General features: G+C 34.6%; 1 protein-coding gene across 8 annotated transcripts in view; it reads right to left on the bottom strand.

The window, feature by feature from the left end:
- Positions 1 to 12174, bottom strand: part of LOC100408969 (phospholipid scramblase 1) — a 38903-nt gene extending 26729 nt beyond the window's left edge. For 4 of the 8 annotated variants that reach the window (XR_013528577.1, XR_013528576.1, XR_004736149.3 and 1 more), the window contains exons 1-4: positions 7519 to 7610; positions 6463 to 6505; positions 4011 to 4188; positions 51 to 271 (exon numbers count right to left, since the gene is read on the bottom strand). Coding sequence is in view for 2 of the 8 variants with exons in the window: in XM_035278902.3 (XP_035134793.2) it covers positions 51 to 271; positions 4011 to 4152 (363 nt within the window). In the remaining 6 variants the exon portion in view is untranslated. The other 4 variants (XR_004736151.3, XM_078354035.1, XR_004736152.3 and 1 more) reach the window with 3 other exon arrangements.
- Between the last annotated feature and the right edge of the window lie 743 nt (positions 12175 to 12917).

The following is a 12917-nucleotide window of genomic DNA, read 5'->3' as shown; positions in this document are numbered from 1 at the left end:
CATACTGTCCAGCATTGAGGCTTTTTTGATATGATGGTATATTTACTTACCTTTTGTAGACAGCATCTACTCCAGCAACAGCTACATTTCAGAGCCTTATGCAGAGCAAGTACATCTCTACCCACATTATCATAAATTGTCACAGTAAAAGGCCTTGAAAATCCACAAAGGTGTCGAAGGAAGCAATTATTTCTCTCTTCTGCAAAATAAATTCTCTGTCCTTGATTGTTCAAGATTTCATATAATTTAATAGTTTCAAATTTTCTGAGGGCTAGAGAATAAAATAATATATTAATTTGTTAGTAATACTGATGTAAGATGTATGTAAACAGGTATCAAATTACCTTCTAATGTGAAAATTATATTGGATAATAAACTGCTTGAATTTAGTTAACTAATTTTCACTGGTATCTTAGTCTTCTTATGTATAAAAATGAGAGATAGGCTAGCTACTCTCTGGCTCTGTTTACTGCTAAAATTCTATGCATAGCCCTTTGGTAACCTTTTTGAACTTCAAATAAGTTAACCCATTACAATTATGTTTTAAGTCATGTTTAATTTTTTTCTTCATCTTTTCCTTATTACAACATTTTAAAAAGATTACATTAGAACTCCATTCTGGATAGTAGAAATTAAAAAAATTGTGTTTATGCTAAATTGAGGGAAGTAGGATGTACTCTCATATATTGTTTAAATCAGATAATATTCAAATGTACCCCTTTTGCAAGCAAATACGAATACTACTATCTTCTGTTTCAGTAATTTTACTTCTGTTATTATACAAATAAAACAATTTTAAAACTTAAAAAAGAAAGTTTTAGGCATCAAATATTCACTACTGCACCATTTGGAACAGAAAAAATTAAGTGAAAACAAAGAAAGTATCCAATTAGAGAAAATACATAGTATCCTCTATTGAAGATTACTATGTAGCTCTTAAAAATGCTGGGTTTTTATGATAAAGAAATCATAACATTAAGTGACTAAGTATGACAAATTGAGTAGACATTAATTAAAATTGATTTTTAAAAACTCTCATAAAATAATTTTAAAAACCTCTTCAGAGAAAATGTAAAGTAGTTATGCATATATGATTTTTATCTCAGTGTTATTTTTGAAATGAGTATATACCTAATGAGCACATGTTACTCTAACATACATTAAACATTCTGTTTTAAGGCTAAACTTTGAAACAGGTTGAGTATAGAGTTTCTTCATTTTTAATGATTCTGTGGGCAATGAACATAATTACGTTTCCATCTTGTGTCAACATATATCAAAGGTACACATTTTCATTTGATATTGAAGACTAAATCATGATTTTTAACCTAGTAAAACTATTTTCCAACTGCTTTAAAAATCAATTTTTAAGGCGAAATTACATATGCATGGCACGAATTTTAAAAATGCAAATGGGAGTATAAAATTTAAAATAATTTCTTCTTCCAGCCCTATCCTATCCCCATCTTTTCCCATTTCATATGCATCCTTTCAGAGATATACCAAGCATATAAAAAAACTACAAATATTTTAAACACACACACACACATACACACTCCTAACTATATGCTCTACTTTGTAATTATTGTTTATACTTAATATACTCTGAAGATATTCTTGGCATATCTGCAGAGCTAATTCTTTGAAATAACTCGAGATGTTAAATTATATGAAAGTGTCTCCACTTAGAGTGGTAGTTCCCAAATTTAAGCCTGCATCAGGATCTCCTGAAGGGCTTTATAAAGCAAATTATTGACCACTGCCTGTGGATTTTCTGAATCAACACTGGGTTTGTAATGGAGCTTGAGAATTTGCATTTATTATTATTTTTTATTTATTTTTATTGTACTTTGGGCTCTGGGGTACACATGCACTTCCTGCATCCTGCAAGATTGTTGCATAGGTACATACATGCCATGGTGGCTTGCTGTCTCCAACCCCCTGGCACCAGCCCCTTCGCCTACATCCATTTCTCCCAGTGTTATCCCTCCTTATCTTCCCCTGCCATCCCCCCCACTGCTGTCCCTCCCCTCCCCTCTCCTCCACCCTCCACTTAGCCCTGTGAGGGTTGTTCCCATCCCTGTGCCCAAGTGTTCTCATTGTTCATCACCTACCTATGAGTGAAAACATAGGTGTTTGGTTTTCTGTTCTTGTTTGCTCATCAGTTTGCTGAGAATGATGGTTTTTTTTATTTGTCCATGTCTCTACAAAGGACACGAACTTGTCATTTTTTATGGCTGCATAGTATTCTATGGTGTATATGTGCCACATTTTCTTTGTCCAATCTATCATTGATGGACATCTGGGTTGGTTCCAGGTCTTTGCTATCATAAACAGCACTGCAATGAACATATGTGTGCATATGTCTTTATAATAGAACAATTTATAATACCTTGGGTATATACCCAGTAATGGGATTGCTGGGTCAAATGGAATTTCTATTTCTAGATGCTTGAGGAATGGCCACAGTCTCTTCCACAATGGTTAAACTAATTTACACTCCCACTGACAATGTAAAAGTGTTCCTTTTTCTCCACACCCTCTCCAGCATCCACTGTCTCCACATTTTTTATTGATCGCCATTCTAACTAGCATGAGATGGTATTTCAATGCGGTTTTGATTTGCATTTCTAACATGTTCCCAGGTGATGCTGATGCTGCTGTTCCAGGGACCATACCTAGAGAATCATTGGTTTGGAGAAACTGTTCCCTAGTCATGGATGTTTAGATTCCCAATATTTTTGCTATTTTTGTGACTTCTTAAATTATGAATTACTGTGGTTGTTTCTCTCCTTTGAATTTCCATGATTAGTTTTTACCTACCTCATTATTTTATGACTCCATACTATATATTTTATTCAAGCATTGTCTTATTTTGTGTTGCTATAGCAGAAAATCATAAACTGGATAATTTATTTAAAAAACAGATTTACTTATCATAGTTCTAGAGGCTTGGAAGTCCAACGCTGAGGGGCTGGCCTCTGGTAGGTAGTTATGCATATATGGTAAGGGCCTCCTTACTGCATCATAATATGATGGAAGGTGTCATATGGTGACAGAACATACAAGAGAAGGAAGGAGTCTAAACTCATCCTTTTATCAGGAATCCACTCCTTCAATAATAAACATACTCTTGCCATAATGGCAACAATCTATACATGGAGGAAGAGCCTCATGACCTAATCACTTCTTAAAGGTCCCATATCACAACACTATTGCATTGAGAATTAAGTTTTTAGCATTCAAACCATAGCATTCCACCTCTGGCCACCAAAATTTACATTTTTCTCACATGCAAAATACATTCATTCCACTCCTTAGCCTCAAATTTTGAACTCATTCAAGTAACAACTTAAAAGGTCAAAGTCCAGAGTCTCATCTGAATCAGACATTGGCGGGACTCCAGGCACAATTTGTCCCAAGGCAAATTCTCCTCTAGCTACTAGTCTATGAAATTATCTACTTCCAAAACACAGTGGTAAAATAGGCAGAGGACAAACATTTCCCTTTCAAAAGGAAGAAATAGGCAAGAAAAAAAGAAGTAACAAGCCTCAAGTAAGTCCAAAGTCCAATAGGCAAAGTAACATTAAGTCCTAAAGCAGGAGAATGCTCTCCTTTGATTCTATGTCTTGCATCCTGGGCATACTCAGGTGGGGAGGTTTGAACCTTAAGGCCTCAGGCAGCTCTATCCCTATGGCTTTCCTGATTTCAGCCCACTCTCTAGCTCTCATGAGTTGGAGTCTCATGCCTGCACCTTTCTCAGGCTGGAGTTGCTTGCTAGTGACCCTACAGTTCTGTAGTCTCTGGAGCTGTCCCACTTTGACTACTCCCTTGGCATTGCCCTAGTGCAGGCTTTCTATAGTGACTCTGCTCCTGTGACAAGCCTCTGTCTGGGCCCCAGGTTGTCTCTGACATTATTTGAAATCTACATGGAAGCTTCCATGGCCCCACAGCTCACGCACTCTGCACATCTGAAGATTAAGCACTATTTGGATGTCACCAATACTTACCACTTATGCCCTCTGGAGTTGCAGCATGAATTGCACTTGGGCCTGTGTGAGCCATGGCAAAGGAGTACTGCAGTGAAGTCCAGGGACTAAAGAACCAAGGCAGCCCTGAGCAGTGAGCTTGTGGAGCGTTGTTTGGATCCATCTTCCAAAAACATTTGGCCCTCCTGGAACTCTGGGCCTGTGATGGAAAGGGAAGCCTCAAAGCTCTCAGAAATGCCTTAAAGGCCATTCTCCCATTGTCTTGATGAATAGTACCTGGCTCCCTTCTATTTATACTCATCTCCTTAGCAAACCACTGCTTGGCCACACTTTTGGTTCGCTCTCCTAAACATATCTTTTTACTCTTTACACAGCTACTCTGTGAAATCTCCAAAATTTTTCCATTCTATTTCTCTTTTAATTATAAATTCCATTTTAAGTCATTTCTATCCTCTTGCATCTTACTATAAGTGGTTAAAACTAATCATGCAGCTCCTTCAATATTTTGCTTAGGAATTTCTTTTGCTAGATATCCCCATTCATTATTCTTAAATTCTGCCTTCCCTAAAGCTCAAGGGCATGGACACAACTCTGCCAAGTTCTCTGCAGTTGTATAATAAGCATGGCCTTCACCCCAATTTTCAATACCTTGTTTCTCATTTCTAAGACTCATCAGAATTGCCTTTACTGTATATCTTTCTACTAATCCTCTGATCACAGTCACTTAAGTAATTTCTAAGAAGTCTCAGACTTCCTTATAGCTATTTTCTTCTGGGTCTTTGCCAGAATCACCCTTAATTTTCCATTGATGGCAATCTAGGCTTTTTCTAGCTTGCTTCTACAAACTCTTCCAGCCTCTACCCATGACCCAGTTCCAAAGCTGCTTCCACACTTCCAGGTATTTATTATAGCAACAACCCTATTTCTCAATTTTCTGTTGTTGTTTGGTATTTCTATAAAATAATACTACAGACTGAGTAATATAAAAAGAAGAGAGATTTATTTCTCAAAGTTCTGGAGGAGGGGAAGTCCAAGAAGGTGGGGCTGGCAACTGGTGAGAGCCTTCCTGCTGCATGGTATCACAGGGAAGGCATCACATGGTAAAATAAATAAGAGAGAGGGAGAGGAAGGAGATCAGACTCATCTTTTTATCAGGAGTCCACACTCAAAATAACTAACCCACTCCTGAGATAAAGGCATTACTTCATACATAGGGGCAGAGCCATTGTGACCTAATCACCTCTTAAAGGTCCAACCTGTCAACACCATTACATTGATGATTAAGTTTCTAACACTTGAGCTTTAGTGAACAGATTCAAACCACAGCAAATAGATTAATTCCTCACACTTCAGAGGAAGCTCTTCAGTGCAAGCCTGAATCTGATTCTTCCTTGATTCTCTCAGAATGGCTAGCATATGTCTTGTTTATTGTAACTACATATGGTGTTTCTGTAGTAAATGTTCTTGCATAAAATAAAGCAATTTGGTATAATTCAGCAAGGAAAAGAAAGAAAGCATTCCTTTATAATATGCCTAAATGGGAGAGCTTTTACGAGTTAAATAAATTACAAATACCCATTTCAGTTTTAGAATCTCTAATGCATAAGGAAGGTGATAATACTATTTTTTGGTAACTAGACACTCATTTCCATCCATGTTAGTTTCATCCACATAAAAGAAATACTTGGGCCAGTCACTGTGGCTCATACCTGTAATCCCAGCCCTTTGGGAGGCCAATGCAGGTGGATCACCTAAGGTCAGGAGTTTGAGGCCAGCCTAGCCAACATGGTGAAACCCCATCTCTAAGAAATAAAAAAATTAGCCAGGCGTGGTGGCATGTACCTGTAATTCCAGCTACTTGGGGGGCTGAGGCAGGATAATCACTTGAAGCCAGGAGGTGGAGGTTGCAGTGAGCCAAGATTGTGCCACTGCACTCCAGTCTGGACAACAGAATGAGACTCCATCTCAGGGCAAAAAAAAAAAAAAAAAAAAGAAAAGAAAAGTAAAAGAAATACTTGTACTAAGTTGAGATAAAGGTCAAGTTCTAAAGGACAGTTTAATTTTCCAGAATTGGGAGCACAATTGGTTTATCCAGAAACTTACCTGCATTCTGCTTCTATTAGCAAAATTTTGGAAGAATTTAGAATTATTTCTTCTTTGAAATACCTGTATTTGAGGAAATCAGGGTAGGAAAACCATTTCAGGAGTCATACCTATGTTTAGTATACCAGAATGGCAGATCAGAATTTTCAGGAATAATTCCGCAGCCAGTATCTTTTTTCCTTTCTCATGAGAAGACTATTGCTGTGTTTACCTGCTTATTATCTAAAGACCTTCTATACATTCTCTTCATGTTTGCAAGGTTTAGTTTTCCTCAGACTTAAGAAGCACTTTAATTTATGGGGGTTGATCTAACTATAACAAAACAAGTTATGACTTAAATAATTAACAAATCATTGTATTTGGTACATACCTCCCAGAGGGTCAAAATGTTGACACACTGTTAACTGATTTATCTATTAGAATAAAAATAAAGAAGGTGGTTATGAAGTATTCAAACTACATTTAAAGTACTTATCAACACACAACTTAATATTTACATTGAATATGTTTAAAGTAATTGATTTATTGTCAACATCTCTGATTTTTTTCTGTCACTTGTATATTATAGCAGTCTAAAATTAAATTTTATTTTACTTCACCATGGAAACAGGCAAATGCAAAATTATTATTACAGTCTATAAGGTGTTTTGTCTTTTCTCTATTGTTAACATACTCAATAATTTGGTTAACAAAAAATTTTAAATACATATCAGAAATATTTTTGAAATTCAGAGACTATCTATACTATCATTTGAATAAATATTTTAATATAGTTTTTACCCAAATGCTAAAAGGTTTTGTTATGTTTGTATCATAATTTGTGACAAGTTTAAAATAAACATTGAAAATGTAAACAACCTTTTCAATAAGTTACATATATACTATTTTATTTTTAAAGTATTACAAAATAAAATGTGGCCAATGATTATAGGCAGCTAAATTGTCAAAGTTAATTATTCAAGAGACAATATCACAGGAAACTAAATCAGAATTGACAGCATAAACCTTAATTTTATTCAATCTAGTACAGAATGAGAGATATTTTCCTAATATTTCTTTTTATATTTTACATTTTCATACCAGGCTTCTCATACACAAACAGTAGATAAAGTAAAGATTCTTGAAATTAATATAAACTACATTCACAAAATCCAATTTTCTATTTTAAAAGTAAGCATTTATTTTTAAGTGGGCATCCTACGAAATAAACTCATAAGTAACAATACTATAATATGTAAAGTATAAGTTTATTATCTCAATCAAAAATAAAAATAAAAATAAAAATGTATATGTAAATAAAACAGAAAAATCTTAAAGTCACAGTCTTTTAATCCACAGTCAAAAATTTTTATAACAAATTATATTCTGAAACTATACCAATTCATATTATTATAGATCAAATAAGTTAAGAAATACATTGCTATACCTGATGCAAATATTCCAATCCAGGTGGACAGCTGGTTATTGTCCCTGGTGTAGACAACCAGGGTCGAAGATCATAAATAGCCATAATCTAGATTATGTAAGTGCTTTAGAATGAGACAAATTGAAAATATTTAGCCTTTTATGTTTAACATCTAACATTATCAACACATATTAACCTGGTTAGAGACAAGACTATACAACTACAGGTTTAGCTCTTCTACATTTAATGGCATAAACAACATTCATATTTTGTTTTGTAAGCTGTTTTTAATATTTGTGGTTTTATATATGAAGACTGTCTCTCATCAAATACCAAAAAAGAACTTCAGGAATACAAGTACCAGTTAATGCAGATTGTTATTCCTATGTGACCTTAATCTTTTTAAACAAAATTAAGTAATTACAAGATAAATCATCTTAAAATGAGGTTTGAGTAGATACCTATCTGCATTACCATGATTCTAACAAATTTAGAACAAATCTTTGTGGAGCCAAATTTTCTAATTGGTCCTAATTAGGGTTTTATTATTCTCTGTATTTTCCTTAGGTTGTTCAGAATAAAACTTGGAAAATAAATTAATCTATAAACCCTGCTTCCAGCTCAAAGTTAAGAGAAGGATTAACAGTGCCTACAAATACATTGAAAATACTGTATAATTTACTCACATTATTTTGTGGCAAATATTGTATGATCTACTCTCAAATAGATACAAGAAAAAAATTAAACATATAACAAAAAGGCCACAACATATAGGCAAGAGATAAATATTAATAATGACAAAGAAGAAAACATACTTTTGGAAAATGTTTACTGCAAAAACAGAGTAAATTTTAAATAGCAGGTTTGCATTCCAAAGATACTGACTATGAAATAAGAGGTGAGGTAAAGAGAAGTAAAGAAACAATCCTAGCAAAGAGAGGACCATACATACTTGAGTTACTATTATTGCTATTTTAGTTTAGATGGGTCAGATAGCAACTGTATTTGAATTTTTGAGAAACTGCTAAATGTTTTCCCAAGTGGCTACTCCATTTTACAAGTTCTAATGTTCAAGAGGACTGTTGGAGACTTTAGTTAGCAATATGTATTATATATTTAAGGGCAGCTAGAAGAGAGGATTTGAAATATTTCCTACTTAAAGAAATGAATACTCAGGGTGATGGATAATTCCAAATGTCCTGGACTTTATCATTACACATTCTCTGCAATTAACAAATACTCACATGTACCACCTAAATATGTAAAATATTATATATCAAATAAATCGACCAAATGTATTGTGTTCTAATTTCTGGTGGTCAGAAGTCTGCAATGGGTCTTCAGGGTTGTGTTTTTGTTGAAGGCTATAGTAATTATATTTTTCTTTCTCTTTTGTTTTACCCTCTGACCTTGTATTCTTGCATTAGGAGTATTGTAATTACATTTGGTCCATACAGATAACAGGATAATTTGCCATGTTAAAGGATCTTAAGATCCTTAATGTAGTTATGTTTGAAAAATACCTCTTTTCATCTAGGTTATACATCTACTGGTTCTTTGGATTATGATACAGGTATGCTGGGGAACCACTGCTCTGTTTACAATAGTTCTCTCTCAGTTCTCCAAAGGAATATCTGTTCCACAGGCAAAGTATATAAATCCCATATCAAATCTCCAGAAGCTCAATACATTGAATTACCTTGCCATAAATAAACTTCATCAGCTTAAATATCCAAAAATCTCACCATGTAAATCTGGTATTGGTTGTGACTATGGGTATGATCCATTATGGGTAAAAATTTATCTTCAAACTTTGACTTGTAAAACAGGAGAACATTTTACTCTTTTCATAACGCAATGGTAGGACAGAGATAGTTTCCCTGTTAGAGGCATTTCTGTTCAAAGAGGGAGAAGATAGAATTAAAAAAGGAATCATCAACCCAAATAATTTTGAAATCCAGCATGTGAGGCTCCATTACATTTTGGCACCTTGAAATAATCCTCAGTGGCTGTCAGTTTTACCTTCTAGCTTCGGTATTCTTCCCTCTTGTCCTGCAGCTCTGCCCTCAGAATCATTCTTCATTTTTCTTAAGGGGAAGCACATGTTTTCAGCTAAGTAATATTATTAGGCAGTTTTCATTTGCAATTCTAGTGAATTTCTTTATTTATTCCTTTCCCTGTCATTTGCTCCTCCATTGATATTGCCTAAACTCTTCAGAGTCCTTTGTGTGATTGAATACTATGAAATGTTGCTACTTCAGAAACACCAGCAAAAGGTTGTCAGGCCACTCGCTTTGCCTTCTCCTCAGAGCACAAGAGCACAATTTCCTGACATTGAATGTGCTAATTTTAGTGTCGTGGGAATCTGATAAGATGGAAATCTTCTAAATCATCAACTCCTGATTCCTTTTGGCGAAAAGTTCTCTCAGTATATTTTTTTCTCTCTTCTTTTTGTTTTTCCACAGTGTACCATAAACAAAAGGAATTTCAACACTTTTCTAGGAATCTCAATTCCAAGTTCATGCCCTACAAATTTATCTTTCAAAATACATTGTAGCACAGTTTGGTTAAGCATTCTATCATAATCCAGGAAAAATACAGTTTCTTCATGTTTCCTATAACTTCTTCATTTCCTTCTAAGCCCTCACATACAGTACTGTTAATAACTATATTTCCACTAACAGTCTTTTAAAGTAATCCAGGAATTTTCTATTATGCTTCTCAAAGTTCTTCCAGCTTTAACTCATTACACAATTCCAAAGCCACTTATGTATTTTTAGGTACTTGCTATAGCAATCAATGTCCCACTTTCAAGTACCAAAATCTGTATTAATTTCCTGTTGCTGCTATAACATATCACAACATACTTGGTGGCTTAAAACAATACATATATGATATTAGAGTAATGAAATTAAGAATTCTAAATTGAATCAGCAGGACTCTCTTCTTTGTAAGGGCTCTAAGGAAAGAAAAAATATGTTTTGTTTCAGGTTTGTTTTGTTTCATTTTTTTCTGGCCTTACCCATCTTCCAGAGGCTGCTTGCGTCCCTTGGTTTGTGGACCCCTTCCTCCATCTTCAAAGTCAGCAGCATAGCACCTCCTTCCCCCTTTTACTTTTTGCCTTCTTCCTATAAGGACACCTGTGATTATATCAAGGCCTCACAGATAATACAAGAAAATTTCTCCATCCTAGGAGCCTTAACTTAAATCACATACACACAGTCACTTTTGCCATTTAGGGCAAGGTAATTATAACTGGGGAGATTATAATATGCACATCCTTGGGAGCCATTATTCTATCAATCACATTATGGCTACTGTGACTTCAAGGTAGTTGATTTTCAAGGTTTCTGTAATGCTGAGGAGGAGGTGATGGAAATAGGATAAGTTAAAATGTCACAAAGCTCAATCTTCTTACAGAGATTTTCCCATTTTTCTTGAACAAATGTTCTTCACATTGTTGCAAGTCTTGGGTTAATTTTCCAAGTTCTGGAAATTGATTTGACAGGTTTTACCAGTGTTCTGATTGCTTTTATTGAGAAGCATATTTTCAGACACTCTTACTCTAAATGTGTATGTAGAATAATCAACATATGTAAGGAGACTATTAGTAGGAAACAAATCAAAATACAGCATTTGTGTGCACTGGTAAATATACAAACATATAAATGACAAACACACTTTTAAAAAATTCCAATTACCTATTTATCAATGTTTCTACATTTTCAATAAGTATATTGGTTTTATACAGTGTAATATTATATGTGTTGTTGTATATGTATATATAAATACACATTTTTAATGTTTGCTAAGTAATGCTTTGTTGATTTTTTTAACACATCACCAAACAAAAAGATGGAAAGCAATCATGCTGAATAAATTGGTTATCTTTCAATCGTTTTCTCAAAAAATCTCAACTCTAAATTGTTGCTCTATTTTTGATTATCTCTAGTTTAATAAAGCAATATGTTGATGCTGGTGAACATAAAATACAAACATCTTTTAAACACTGACACAATTTACTTTCTATAACAGAAATCTTCAAAAAAGTGATGACCATGCAATTAAATAAAATGGATGATTTATCTGAATCCTTAGAGAGAATAGGTATATTGTATTATGCTTCAGCCAAATTAAAAGTTTATTAATTCTGGAGGAAAATTCTGGCTTGATTCATGGAATCTCATACATTAAAAAAAAAAGATTTGTAGTTAGTTTAGTGTGGAACCTTGTAGATTATTCCTAGTTCAACTCTCATCTCAGTTTAATAGGTCAAAAAGATGGGCCTTAGAGATATTGTGTGGTCATTTAGATTTATTAATGAAAGAGCTAAAAAGAGAACCCAGATATCCCAAAGAGAAACAGGAGAAGGTACTGTGATGGGTCATGAAGGAGAGTGGGGAGTATAGATGGAAAAAGTGCATCAGGGCAGGAAAGAAGAGGCCTGTACCGACAAATTTTACACAAATGTTTAATTATAAATCAGAAGAAAGATGGGGTTGAAGGCTTTTTTATTCTGCATTTATGTTGTTTATTTCTGCGTCCCCTAGATACAAACATAAATATCTGCTTCCTGCTTTGTATACTGAAGATCTATGAGGGTCTCTCAGAGTTATAGTATACTAAACCCAGAAACCTGGGCATATTCTACAAAAAGAGAGCAGGATTTTATCTCATATTAGAAATTCTTCCTGGGGATGGTGACTTTTAAACTAAGACAGTTTGCATGGCACAAGGGAATTGGGGAGAATATAGTTTTAGACAGAGGAAAGAATATGGACAGAAGTCACATTTGTCCTCTGCAATGGGGCTGGACCATTAGCTTTCTATTACTGTGTGCCTTGTGAGTGCTGGACAGGGATGGAGGTGAGACATGTGAAGGAAGGCTTAGATTATGTCAATACCTTGTTAGCCATGTTAAGAAGTTCATTTATTTTATCCATGCTCTTTCTCTTGACTGGACTGCCTTTCCTAGACCTTCCAGCCATTTCTGAAAGATTAAACCAAGCGTTCCCTTCTCCATGTAGCTTCTTTCAGTCTCCAAGACTGTCATTAACAGGATATTTTCAGTCAGAGAAATAATAATATTAGTTTAAAATTTATAACTTCAGTGCTTGGTTTGCAGGAACAGTAAGTTCAGAGCTCTGTGTTTTGCTTATCATTCTATAGCCCTCCCACCTTATAAATCCTGAGTTCAAATCCTATATTGTTCAGCTATGTTTCATCTAGTTTTATGGTATGACATTGTTATTCCCCTCAGAAAATGGCTTCCACATTTTGATGCCATGAGGGTAACAAAATACAGTCTGTAGCCCAGATGCTACCCTACACTTCTACGAGATGAGAATCACTCCTTAGTTTGGCATCTTGCATAAAGACTTATTTTCTCTTCTGAGAGGATAATCAATATTCATCTAATT

This window comes from Callithrix jacchus, chromosome 17 (assembly GCF_049354715.1).
Source record: "Callithrix jacchus isolate 240 chromosome 17, calJac240_pri, whole genome shotgun sequence".
In the NCBI taxonomy this organism is placed as follows: Eukaryota; Metazoa; Chordata; class Mammalia; order Primates; family Cebidae; genus Callithrix; species Callithrix jacchus.
This window is presented reverse-complemented; position numbering and strand designations above follow the sequence as displayed.